The following is a 14,805-nucleotide window of genomic DNA, read 5'->3' on the forward strand; positions in this document are numbered from 1 at the left end:
TTGACTAAATTAACAATAGGAGAATAATTTATATTTCCAAATAAATAAAAAATATATAAAAAAAAATCGAAATTTTTTTTCCTTTTTTTTTTTTTTTGAAAAATACACTGCCATAAACGACATAATAAAATTTCCTTAAACTTCCAAAAATCATGAAATCAATTCCAAATGAATCTAAATGCAAAAATTAAGACATTCATATAGATTTTATGCATCGAAAATACATAAAACAAAGACTTTAAAAATCACCAAAATTTTCTGAAAAATAATTTTGAGATTTCTTTGTTTTTTCAAAGTGGATTTTCATGCTTAGAACAATCTATATTAATATATGAATGTATTAATACATATACAATATATATATAAATATATATACATATATATACAGAAAAATAAAAATACTGTATGTATATATATAAACATGAAATGTATATATGTATATATTTGTATATAGTATTTAGATATATAAATAATATATATATACAACATATATACGTAATGAAATGAAGAAAAAATATATATATGTATATGAATATATATATATATATATATATATGAACCGAATGAATAAACAAGTATATATGTATGAAAATATATATGTATATATATAATTGGGATTGAATGAATATGAATATATAAATATATACACAAACGAAAATAAATATATATATCAACACTGAATTAAATATATATATATAAACACTGTATATACGAGTATATATATATATATGAAACTCAAACTAAAATCAAGGCAGAGATAAAAACCGCTCTGATACCAACTGTTAGACATTTATATATATAAACTGAAATGTATATGTTTAAGTATTAAGTGCGGAATTAATCAAACATATATACACTATGAATAAGGATCGAAATACCTCCAGCCATTGAATCTTGAGCTTCAAACCCACATAAGCTTTGATCTGCAAAGGAAATTGACTACCATGGGTAATCGGGCTTCCTCGCTCTCTCAACTCTCTTTAGATGGAATTTGCTGTTATGAACAGAATGAGTGAGGAGCTCGGGGACCGAGACCCTATATTTATAGGTGAGATACTCCATCAGTATCTATGCCACATTAATTGTCAGAATATTATGACAATTAATTCAGGAAATCAAATCAGGTAATGAATATAGAAATCTGACCATATATAGAATATTACGTAATTGATTCTGTCCAGATTCAATGAATATAAAATATTCATTTATCAGAATCAATAATATTATTTTATTTCCTTAATTAGAAATATTCTAATACAAAATTCTTAAACCATCACTTTGTTGTGAAAAGCTCGGACACTATTAATAATCTTAAAATTAATATTAAGTGAAAGAAGAGAATATAATTTTAAAAATCCTATTGAAGGAATACATTTTGGGAAGGTTGAAATATATGTATTTATAAATTATACATTCATCCTATTGAAGCAATACATTTGGGAAGGTTAAAAATATGTATATGTAAAGTCTAGATTTTTATATATATTATTTTTATTATTCTTATCATTATACGAAATTTACATAAGGCTCAATTTTTATTGTTATTTTATTGCTTAGAGTTAAAACTTTAAATTTCTAAAATTAAGAGATCATTTATAATTCAACAACGATAATTCAAATTTGAAAAAGATATTTGTTAATATTTAATTTTTTAATAAATAAATTTAAACTAATAAACATATTTTTCAAATAAAAAATATTTCTAGGTAAACCACATTAATTCTTTTTTCTCTTTCTTTCTTCTATTTTTATAATTTATATTAATTAATAATAAACAAAAAAAAATATTACTAACAAAACCGCATAACCATATTCACTAACAAAATCATTACAATATTATAATTTATTTTGATTACTATTAATTACAATATTAATTAATTATCAAAAAATCATATTAAACTACTATATTTTTTTTTTTCAAAAATATCTTAATAATTAAATATTTTTTAAGAACAATCTAAAAAAAATACGTATACTATTTTATTAAATATATATTTTTAATTTAAATTTGTTTATTGATGATTCAAAAAATAAAATTTAAATAAGAAAATTATTTTATATTTCATAAAGAACAAAATTCAAATAAGAACAATTTTTAAAAAATCATAAATTATTTTATTAAATATCTATTTTAGATTAAAAAAAATAAAATTCAAATAAGTATTTTATATTTTTTTTAATACTAAGCATTCATTTAAAAAGTGCATCCATATATGTATATCTATGTATCGATGGTGGAGGCGATGGGGTCGGCTCAGGATCTCGATACCATCTATTTCCTCGTTTCTTTCATGCCCGCCTCTCATCTCCTTATCTCTCTCTCTGTCTTCTTCAGGTGACCAAAGGGATCTCGGTACGTACCTTTTATTTTGAAATGAGTAGTCTCTTTTACCATTTTTATTTTGTTTTATGTTTTCCTCTCTCCCCAATCTATTTTAGTGTTTTTTTTTTTGTTCTTTCTTTTAATAAAACTGTAGAATAATAAGTTGTATACATTTGAGACTTTCATTCTGGATTTAAACAAGTTGGACGTTTTACAGTAGTTTTTCTTTCATTTTGATATTCTTAGTCGCTCAAAGTTTCTTTTCCCTGATTTTCTTGCTTGTGAATTAGGAATGTATATTAATTTGATTTGGGTTTTAAAATGTAAACATGATATATCCCTAATTTTTCTATTGAAAAATAACATACCTGTACTAGAAATCTTTTTTTTTTTTTAAATTTAAAATATGATAATTAATAATAATTTTAATCTATTAAAAAACGTAATAATAGTTTTAATAATAGGAATAGGATTTTAATCTATTCTGACTTTCTATGACTATGCGTCTTTTATTTTTGTGCAAGTGTTTCTTGACTTGAGACATTTATGCTCATGAGGCAAGGCTTTTTCAGAAGTGAAGTGAAGGAAGGAGAAAAGGTTATGAGGTAATAATTTTTTTTTAAATGTCAAAAACTCTTTGTTCCATCCTTTAAGAGGGTGTGGATTTTCCAGAACCTAAACGTGCATCCTTTTTATGTATGTGTATACTTAGATATACATATACATATACATACATATATATAGTTACTTATTAGACTAGAAAATCAAGTTTGTTCCAAGTTCTTTATTCCGTAGCTCAATTGGTTAGGATTCAGGGTGGCAGGGGTAGGAGTTGACAATTATGAGATAAGCATAAGTATTTGATCTCACTTAACAATAGTGTGTTGTACCAAGTGCTTAATTGTTTGGTCCGTGACCTGACTTGGTAGTAAACTTTGGCCTCTTTGATTATAATAAGGAAGATAATGCCTATACTTATTCTCTTACTCTGCTGGATGTAAATTTGTGATTGAGTTCATGGTGGTTTTGAGTCTGTCTTATTTTTAGCTCTTGTGTTTGTTAATTTGTTGGAGCATATAATATAAATTTCATGTACTATAGATTACAATCCTGGTCAAAAATGATTGCTTTATAATCGTTTAATAAACTCAATAGTCCAATATCATCAAGATCATCCAACATAAAAAAAAAAAAAAGAAAAAAACAAAGGAAAGAAAAGAAGAACACTCAAAAGAAAAATCTTATACGAATACTTCTACCTATGATTATAATTGCATCCTATGTAGCCAACATCAGATTTCACATCTATGGGTAAGATATTGGTTATTTATCAATATCTTACCACAATTTTTGCATCGTTTGTCGTGTTTATGATTATTCTTATATTTGTAATATTAACAAAAAAATAAAATGTTTTTGGAGATTTTTCTATAATTATTATGCGGGAGTTGTTTTAAATTTTTAAATAGTTTCTTATATTATTTTTTTTAAAATTTAAAATATGATAATTAATAATAATTTTAATCTATTAAAAAACGTAATAATAGTTTTAATAATAGGAATAGGATTTTAATTAGGAAATATATATAGCCAAAATCCATGTACTTATCGTCATCTCTCATTAATTTTCTCCCACTTTATTTATATAAATATATATATATATAGGGATATGATTTTGTCCCGTGATGTACTTTTACGGAATGTATTCCGTGGTACATTAGATGGGTCTCATGGTACATTAAATGAGTGTTAAGGTACGTTTCTATTTTTTAACCCTAACTATCCCTAGATCAATCTCAGCCGTCAGATCAAATAACTCTATTATCTGACGGCTGCCGTACATCACGGATTACAATCCGTGAAAGTACAATAACGGGACAAAATCATATCCCTATATATATATATATATATATCCTACAAATTTTCAAAGTTTTATTCTTAAATCTAGATACATATAAATATATATTAGACTGAAATTATACACCCTGATCAATTAAGGGCCATCTAGCAGTTTTACCTGACAAAGATTTGATACATACGGTTGCTTAATTATTAATTATTTTCAAGAAATTGAGGTACATGTGTGTGTTCATCTTTAAGGTTTTGTTTTTTTTTAATAAGATCTTTAAGGTTTTTGTGGTCCGGTTAATTACAATGAATTAATTTAGTATCATTAAATTAATATATATTATATATATTAGAATATAGCTAACATTGAAATTTAATTTGTGAGTTTGCCTTTGATTAAAATTATGAGTATAAAATATGGAGTTTCAAATTTGAATGTTTTCAAATTATCTATTTACCATTTTAATTTAATGAAGAATTTATATTTTCTTTTTACTTTCTCTTTCTTAAATTTTAAATATTTGAATGTTAATTTTTTGATAGAAAACTCAATTTTTAAGAAGATGACAATGTCTCTTACTAAAAAGAAACAGAAGACAATCACAGTACACCCAGGTATATCCTCGTTATTCTATTTATATACATATATATGCTCAAAATAATAATGCCTTTAATATTCTACTTTCTATTATTTTCTCTATAATTATAAATACTAAATTTTAAAATATTTTTCATACAAGAAAAAAAAAAGTATAGCTAATTTTGATGTATAATATATATTTTATTCTATTTTTTAGATTGGGCTAGATTACCATGCCATCTTCTTGATTTTGGAAAAATTGGAGTCTTTCAAAGATATTCTACGATTTTATGGTGTGTGTGTTTCATGGAATTCTATAGTAAAACACAATAAAACTAAATGCTTGATGAAGACTTCACACCAAGTTCCCATGCTTATGGTTCCTAATAGAAAACGACATACTTGGGATATGTATGATCCAATGACTAATAAGTTCAAAGAAATATCTAAATTACATATACCTTATGATAAGCGTTTTGGAGGATCATCACAAGGATGGCTAGTAACTGTGAATCGTGATTTCACGGTTACACTATACAAGCCTTACTCTACAGATCATGATAGTGCAATCATCAATCTTCCGTGTTTGTTTCCTCCAGAAGTTGAAGATGGGGATCTTGAAGGATTGGAAGATATGAGAGAATATTGTGATCAACATATTTACAAAGCGACAATCACTGCAGATCCATTAATAAATCCAAATGATTATATGGTTGTGGTCATTTATTTACATTGTTGGAAAATAGCCATTATAAGTCCCGGGAGAGATAATATTTGGAGAAAAATTGATCCAGATGAAGAAATATTTAGTGATATATTGTTCAATAGCAATAAGTTTTATTTTCTTAATCATAATCATGACACTCTTTCATCTTATGATAGTCGTGAGCCATACTGTGGTACAAAAGTAACTTGGAATAATTCTGACAATTGGTTTGGTATCAAGTCTTATATTGTGAAGTCATTTGAGGGAGATATTTTACAAGTGTTAAGACGTTGTGAATGGGAAGATAGTTTGACAATACGACGTACTACAAAAGTAAATATTTTTAAATTGGATTTTGTTGATGGAGGAGTAAAAAGGGTTATAGTTAAAAGTCTAGGAGATGCTGCTCTCTTTCTAGGAGATAACTCTTCAATATATGTGCGTGCATCAAACTTTCTTGGATGTAAATCAAATTGCATCTATTTCAGTCATGACACTGATTTAATCTCATACGGTCCTCAGGGAGTTCCTTGTGATTGTGGCATCTACAATCTCGGAGATAACAGCTATAAAAAATTTACATTATTATTAGATGATGAAGATTCAACAATAATTTCAAAAATGGAGGCCCAACCACCCATATGGATTCAACCTACCTTGAATTTATGATTTATATTTTTTTTATTATTTAATTAATATTGATATTATTGGCACGACTACTATGCAGGGGTCCACCCAAGTATTGGACAGCTTGGGCCATTGCACAAGGCTCCCTCTTTTTTAAGGCCTACTTTCTTTTTTTTTGTTCTTTTTTTGAAAAAAAGCCTATTTTTCTACTTTTTCGAGAAATTATAGTAAACAGTCCCAATTCATAAGACTATGTTAATAAATGTTCTCATTTCAAAACTTGTAGCAAATGACTCTTTTAAATTATTTATTATGTATATTGTCTTATTCCATATAAAAAAAAAAAAATCAATAATTTTTTTTTCATATTTTTTTTTTATAATTAGAAGCAAATTACTTAATGATTATAGTATATCTATATTAGTTTTGTTAAAATATTTTTTATTTGAAACTTATGTCGATTTTTTAATTTTTGATGAGCTGTTGTGGGTTGTTGGTATATGGATTTTGTTGTACAATATATTTCTGTTTTATTGTATAGTATATTATCATTCTTAGATGATATTTATTTTTTATTTTGCTATATATAATCGTAGTATATAATTTTATTAGCATAATACAAATATTTTAATGTATGTATATAATTTTATTACTATAGTATATATATGTAATTATTATTTTTATATATTTTAATTGTATGATATATATTTATTTTAAATAATATTTAGTTAGTTTCTATTTTACTATACACAATGGTGGTATATAATCTTATTGTCATAGTATATATATTTTAATTGTGGTATATAATTTGGTCAGTATAGTATACACATATATATATATTATTATTATTATTGTTAGTATATATATTTTGATGAATAGTTTATATATTTTTTGTTATACGGCATATCATTTTTTTTAAATAATATTTATATTTTATTTTTTATTGTATTTTTGTTGACATGATATATATTTTTATTAGCATCTTATATATTTTATTTTAATTTGTGTTATCAATTATATATACATTTCAATTGTAAGGTATATATTTTTTGTTATATGATATTTAAATTTTATTATATAGTATATTATTTTATTTTAGATCGTGCATGTTTAATTTCTATTTTATTATATATAAATGGGATATATAATTTTACAAGCATGGTATGATTATTTTATGGTGGTATATAATTTTTTTAATATAATATATACAATTTTTTTCAATAATATTATATTTTTCTTTTTATTGTAGGTATATATATATTTTATTGTATAGTATATAGTTTTTGTTGTCTAAAAATATCATTTATTTATAATAATATTTCATTTTTATTTTATTATATTTAATTTTTTTTAGCATGTATACATATTTTAATAGTGGTATATATAATTTTGTTAGCAAGATGTATATATTTTGAGTATTAATTTAGTATTGTTATAATTTTTTTGTGGTGTATAATTTTATTACTATGGTATATTAATTTTCAGTGATACAATATATCAAATACTATTATATATATTTATTCATTTTTACTATAATATAATAATATGCAATACTAAAAAAAATATATAACTTAATTTAATTATTATATTTTTTTTTGTAAAAACATAATGTGTAGTAAATGTATTTTTATTAGCTAATTTATTAAATCTGGCTATTTTCTTATTTTTTTTTTTTATAAAAGGGACATTTATTAACGTAGTTTTCAAATTTAGGACTATTTTGCATCTCACCCCATTTCTTCCCTATTATACATACATAAATAGAAAATTTATAATTAAATGTTTAAGAGCCAATCTTAAAAAAAAAAAAATTAGTGATGGAATTGCAATCTTAATGTACACGATTTTTTTAAAAGGACCCAATCTTAAAATTTGCACAAGACTCTCATAATACTTGTGCCAGCCCTACTACTACACATGCTTTAGTTTTCATAAAATTATATATTACTATTTTGAAAGGATAGATAAAGTTATTATTATATTTAGTTAGAGTTAATAAGATCATTGTCATTTTTTTTTCGTTTGAATAACTTGTCATCCATTTTCCTTGCTATGTAGATACAAACAATATTACATATTTTACTTTTAATCATAATGAAATTTTTGACTAAAAAAATTGTGAGTAAACATAAATAATCATTCTTATCTTATTATTAAAAAGCCTATAGCTAAAAATATTAGTTACTAAAATCATAAATTGAATTTGCCATTAAATGTATTTTTAGCCACAGTACTTCCTGTAACTAAAATTAAATTAACAACTTATATTTAAGTACAACATTTTAATGACATGTAATTTTTTTTGTGACTAAAATATTAACACAAAAAAATTATCAATAACATTCATAATTTTTTTTTTTTTTTGAATAAAAATCATAAGATCTAGTACTTAATAAATTCGTACAAAACAATAGAACGCACTTCGGAAGAACAATCTTCCAATCCTCCAACTGAAGCACACGACCTGTAGAGAAACAAGAGTCTCTTGCCAAGCAATGAGCCAACTTATTTACAGATTGTTTTACAAAACACAAATCAACAAAAGATAAAGCAAAAAGCAAATTTCGAACATCTTGAACAATAAGACCAAATTGTGAAGGCATAAAAATACCGCTCTGAATCGCTTGGACACACACCAAGCTATCTGTTTCCAACATGATTCTATCCCAGGAATGAGTTGCAATTCAACTCAATGCTTCTTTAATGCCTATTATCTCAGCAATTTCGGGTTTAACACATCCAATCTTTCCCTTCTTGAATGCTTCTACCATAGCACCATGATGATTTCGAGTTACACAACCCATGCCAAAAGACAAGACTCAAACCAGAAAAAACTAAAAGGAAAAGACTAAAAAACCATGTTAAAAGACAAGACTAATAAGAAAAACTAAAAGGAAAAGACTAAAAAATCATGTCAAAAGACAAGACTAATAGGAAAAACTAAATTAATTTCAACACATAAACACGATCACAACATTAAAATTAATTAAGGAATGAACTCCTTATAGTGTGTCAGGTATAGAAAAGAGAATCGTATTCTTTTACACCTGAATTGGTCTCTCAAATACGAGTCTCATATTGAAAGCAACTGTGCACGATTTATTCAACCTAAACTAAATATCTCTTAATTATTATTTATATATATATATATATATATATCTATTTCATCGTAAGAGATTTGTATATGAGAAGAAGGGATCAATTTAGAAAAGGCCCTATTACGATGGATGGAGAAAAGTCTGAATAGTTAATTAATTAGCTAGGGTTTTTATTCATAAAATTTTATCATAGATCATATATAGCGTTAAATCTAATGTTATGTCATTCCATATTATTAAAAGTGTCTACATTATTTCGTAGCATTTTTTTAAATGAAATTTACTACTATTATTAGAGCTTTAAATACAATATTTATAAAACTTAATAGTAGGGTGTTAAATAGATTTCGCCTATTATTATGCACTAGGTAATAGTTATTATTTATAAAGAAAAAATATATCAAATAAATTTGTGTACAGAACAAACTTCAGTTATCATGTTTTCTTTAAAGAATAATAATGAAAAGTTACAAATAAAATGATCTAATAATAATTATTTACGACTCAAAAATTTTATTATCTTGAAGTGAAATTAACAAATTAATTAGCAATAGAATATTTTTAATGCTCCTTAATTATAGGTATCTAGCTTATTTTGATAGCTAATATTTAAATAAGTGTTGATTGGATTTTTAGTTAACTGACGATGTAGAGACCACTTAGTTTTAATTTGGAATTAGTACATAATTAGGGTTTAATTATAAAACTAGAATATTAATTATGATTTATTATTTTATGGAGATTTATTTGAATTCAGGATGTATTGTTTGTTAGAATATTTTTTTACCAGGATCTAGATTTACTAATAAGTATGTTTTTAACAATCTAAATATGAATTTCTAAAACGATGAAAATAAACACATAAAAGGTATGAGAAACCTTACAATGATTGCAGCGGAATTGAATGACTCCTTCTGCTCAGATCTCTAACCCTTGTATCCTTCCTGTAGCAGAGTATCACTAAGATCTGAGCCCGATTCTCCTCCTTATTGTTTGGATTCTTCACAGTCTTACATACTATGATTGAGGACTAACTTGTTATGTGTGGGCATGCACTCAATCACTAATGGCTAAATTTTATTTTGTGAAGAACACTATAGAATTCGAAATATAGAGAAGAAAAGAATAAGAAGAAGTCTCAAAAACGTAGAGAGAAAGAAAGCTAGGTTTTCTTGCCTTTGAAGCATTAGTTGGATAATGAGACTTTCTTTTCCTTTTATACCACTTCTCTTAGGGTTAGGGTTGAATTATTTGGAATAAAAAAATGATAAAAAATGGACCAAAAATACCACCTAGTGGCCGGCCATTAGTGGGCCCAACACTAGTTAGATTTTTTCTATTTTTCTCAATCATTTATCTATTTTTACAAATACAACTTCTTGCAATTTCAACCCTATAAATGCCAAAAATATTTTTTTAATAATTAAAATAATTACCAAATAAATTATCATTTATAATATTTATTAATTAGACTCCACAAAGTCTCTTAATTAATAAATTAACCCTAAAATCCTATTTCTTCACAATCAAGCCATAAGATAGTGAAAATTCATAAACTAGACATAGCCTAATTTTAGAATTAAAATTGGTTAACTAAAATCAATTAACTGAGTCTTACAAGCAGTTTGTCTCAACTAGTATGGGGACCATGGGCCTATACAACTGAGCTCCCAATAAGCAGATCTAGAATTTACCAAGTAAATTTTCTAACTTATTAATTCCTCGTTGAACCACTATAGAACTTGGAATTGCACTCTCAGTTATATAGAACGCTCTATATGTTCCACGATATAGATACGCTATTAATTATCCATTGTTATAATCTCAATAATCAATGATCCTCTATAGATGATTTATATTGCATAGGGATAAAATTACCGTTACACCCTTTCAATGTATTTTATCCATAAAACACTTAGCCACCTATAAATGATATTTCAGTGAACTAATATAATCACTAAAATGAGCGCTCTATCATTTATCTTTATTTAGCCAAGCTCGAAGGAAATCATCGTTTCACTTCTATGTCCAGATAGAAGTTATAGATTTCGTATCTATGATTAGTGTAACGTGCGTCCTAAGATGGCACGTTACAAGCTAAGTGATGCCCACAAGTTGGCCAAGTGGTGGTCAAGTGGTGGCGCATGTTGTGGTGCATGCTTGTGGCATGCTGATGCTTAGTTTGTATGCAGTGGCATTTTCGTAAATATCTTCAATATTGTCCGGAACGGTACCGGACTTGGTATTTGCCATTTATTTGGGTCTACAAATAGAATGGTGCAATCGGTTTGGTGAAACTAGGTGATTTGGTATATGGTTCTTGCCATATGTCTACAGAACCAAAATCATCTATGTTCTTGGTAGAAGGCTAAAAGCTCAGAATGCTCTTTAAGGGGGTACCCTGGTGTCAGCTCTCTACCACCCCTTGCACCTTGGTGCTGAGTGAGCTACTACTAGTCAGTGGGACTAGTAGGGCGGGCATATGAGGACCACGAGGGGACTCATATGTCTCCATGAGTTGGAGTACTCATGGACATTATCGGGCCGACCCGATAGTGCATCGAAGAATGCCGCCAGAGGTTCATTGGTACGTTTTCCTTGGCTTGCCGGTATGCCGCTTGCACGGGACGTGGCCTAGATCCTCTAAGAGACGTTGTGGCGCGCCTTGGCCACGAGCCTCAACACAAGATGACACTGGTAGTCATTCATGGGCTAGCTTGCATGCACGCATGGGAAGAATGCACCATGTTGGAAAGAGACAGAGGTCTAATGTATGCAACTAGTTTGGTGTCTTGTCTTGAGGGCCTGCCAACATGCGTGGAGGCATGGCGCCTTGATGGTTGGTCCGTGGACGTATGGGAGTCCTTGGGCAAGGAGGGAGACTATTCGGACAGTATCGAGTGGGGCATGATAGAAGTGTTCGCACGTTGGCTTGGTGTTGGCATCTCGCCACACATGCTACCTTGGTCACAAGTGACAAGGTGAGCGTCGGTGTTGGGATTTGTGTTACCATGGTGGGAATGAGCGTTTGCGGGCACCGACAACCTGCGGAACAAAGACAAAGGATGACCATGAAACCTTGGGACACCGGGGTAATTCCGGCCAAAGGCACTCCGACGGTCAAGTTAGTAAATTTATAGTGCGAAGTAGAAAAAAAATGTAAATAAATACTTCCTGTGTCTATAGTTATGCGATGATCGGCGGTCAAACCTTGCTCACCGGAATGAGAAAGAGTACGTCAGATCGTAGAGAAATGATAAGTTTAGTCGTAAAACTATAGAAAGAGAGTAAATAATAGTATCCCCTCCTCCTTTTTTCCTTAATGTCCCAGTGTGGGCCTATTCATTATATTAGGAAAATAGCTACCTCTTGAAACGTGGTCCATCCCTAGAGAAACGGTCTTCCTCCACTTCTCTAGGGATGAACGTCATCTTTTTGGTTCGTTCCTGGATGAGCGTCCCCACATCAGCGTATCACTTAGAGGGTTGATATTCTCGCTCCGCTATGCTAGGAAAGATCGCTATTTTCGTTGGTTAGTCGGGAAACTTAACATTCTTCTTCCTCCACGTGTCAACCCTAACATTACACTTCAAGATCAAGCTTTATTGTTGGTTGGACATTCGAATATGGGTATGAGCCAAACGACATGGATTGGGTGTGGCCCATGTGAGCCATTGGGCTTACGGGTTCCTCGTTTCTGACTTATAAGTGGGCTTTGTAAGTACTTCGATCATTAGGCCCTTTCGTTGGGCTTAGAGCAATTTTCGGCCACTACAGTTTGTCCCTTGCTCTTTAAGTTGAGTTATACTCAAATTAAAGAGCATTACTCGTAGGTGTGCATGATTGACTCAGAGTGCCTGTAGCGTAATTTTAGATCAAGAATGATTGGGTCGGCATAAGTAGTTAGACTGAATATATCTAAAAGTAATTTTGTTTTGATGAGGGTTTGTTACATCAGTGATTTTCAAGACAAGTGTATTGTTTGTCTTCAATTTGTTAGTGCCTCATCTTGTTCAATGTAAAATTGTAGCTACTTAGAGTTGGAGACAATTCGAGCAAGGAAATGAATGGAGATAAGTGAATGAGTATAGTTTTTCAATGAGCAAAACATTAAAAACTCCTCTTCGATGTCTTGTGTATGGTTGATACAAGTTAAGTGCAAGCTAGGTATATGGTGGACAAGTGATATAAGTATTTATAAGGAGTATAATCAAGCGTTCTTATGATTAACTTTATTGAAGCTTGACCGTTGGTGTGGGTCTCATTTTGTAGCGGATTAAGTATGTAAAGCTTAGCTGGCTTTTGGTCTACCAATATATATATATATTCATCTTTGTGTAAAGTATCAATTTCTATGTATATATATGCCACAAAGGAAGATTGAGCTATGTACATGGGCATAGTTTCATATGGACAGTATGATTTAATGTTTATTGTGTGTATGTCCATGTACTAGCAATAGCTATAACTATTTAACTGGCAGTGATTTATCTGCTTCAAGAGAGGCTGACTATGAAAATATTATATAATATTTATATGTATGTAGACTTATTGGATGACCATGGGTAGTTTCCACAAAATATCTTTTTGTATAAACTGACTTATAGACACAAACTTTTGTGATCTATGGCCACTTCTCATGACATAAGATAGATAAAATATTATTGTCTTTTTCTAGTGTGTAGTGTGAGAAGTAAAAAGTACAACACATAGTAGAGTTTATATAAATGAAATGAGTATGTGCTATCACTTCATGTTTTAAACTTGATGTGAATGAATAATATAACAGATTGATTATAGAAAGTTGGTCGTAGTGAATTGTAGTCAAAGAGGTATTTCACATATATATATATAGGGATATGATTTTGTCCCGTGATGTACTTTCACGGAATGTATTTCGTGGTACATTAAACGGATCTCATGGTACATTAAATGAGTCTCAGGGTACGTTTCTACTTTTTAACCCTAATTACCCCTAGATCAATCTCAGCCGTCAGATCAAATAACTCCCTCATCTGACGGTTGCCGTACACCACGGATTACAATCCGTGAAAGTACAATAACGGGACAAAATCATATTCCTATATATATATGTGTGTGTCAAACAGTAATCTCTCATCATAGACTTTTTTTCTATTCATAGACCTTTCTCTTGTCATTTTTTGGGAATCATATACATGTGTTTAGTTGGGATGAGTGTCCCTTTATGTTTGAATGGAAGGAAGCATGTATGAGATGGGCACTTAGAGTATACTACAAGTTAATGCATTGTGTCAAATCACCTCATTACCAAATACTAGTAGAATTGGTTGGTGTTTTGGGATGGATGTCACGTGGGAGTGATGTAGTTTATGGAATTTTTTCTTCTTGTGAAGACATAATGCTTGTTTGATTTGTTAATAGTATGTATACCTCATATATTTCATGTAGCTTTGAGTTGACTATTTATTTGTGTGGGTAGCACCAAAAGCATGTATATCATGTACCTTTGAGTTGACTATTTATTTATTGTGTTTTTGTAATTTAGATTTTCCTTCTTCCATGGCATTATTGTACTATATAAATACATAAGTAGGCCCATCTTTTTTTTATTTGTCACTTGTCTTCTTCTCATTTTCAAGTG

At 28.7% G+C, this 14,805-nt stretch overlaps 1 protein-coding gene across 1 annotated transcript; it reads left to right on the forward strand.

The window, feature by feature from the left end:
- Nucleotides 1-2,210: 2,210 nt before the first annotated feature.
- On the forward strand, nucleotides 2,211-7,053 carry LOC133033720 (uncharacterized). The gene is made up of 4 exons (XM_061108778.1): nucleotides 2,211-2,353; nucleotides 2,848-2,928; nucleotides 4,715-4,786; nucleotides 5,351-7,053. The coding sequence occupies exons 3-4, from the start codon at nucleotides 4,735-4,737 to the stop codon at nucleotides 6,124-6,126; spliced, it is 828 nt and encodes a 275-aa protein (XP_060964761.1). The 5' UTR covers nucleotides 2,211-2,353; nucleotides 2,848-2,928; nucleotides 4,715-4,734; the 3' UTR covers nucleotides 6,127-7,053.
- The last annotated feature ends 7,752 nt before the right edge of the window (nucleotides 7,054-14,805 follow it).

This window comes from Cannabis sativa, chromosome 1 (assembly GCF_029168945.1).
Source record: "Cannabis sativa cultivar Pink pepper isolate KNU-18-1 chromosome 1, ASM2916894v1, whole genome shotgun sequence".
Classification (NCBI taxonomy): domain Eukaryota; kingdom Viridiplantae; phylum Streptophyta; class Magnoliopsida; order Rosales; family Cannabaceae; genus Cannabis; species Cannabis sativa.

What these genes read in the sequence shown, in the direction of transcription:
- LOC133033720 (XM_061108778.1), top strand. Translation starts at nt 4,735, where the DNA reads ATGACAATGTCTCTTACTAAAAAGAAACAGAAGACAATCACAGTACAC. An exon ending in GACAATCACAGTACACCCAG is followed by an intron (nt 4,787 to 5,350) that starts GTATATCCTCGT and finishes TGTTTCCTCCAG; the next exon opens with AAGTTGAAGATGGGGATCTT.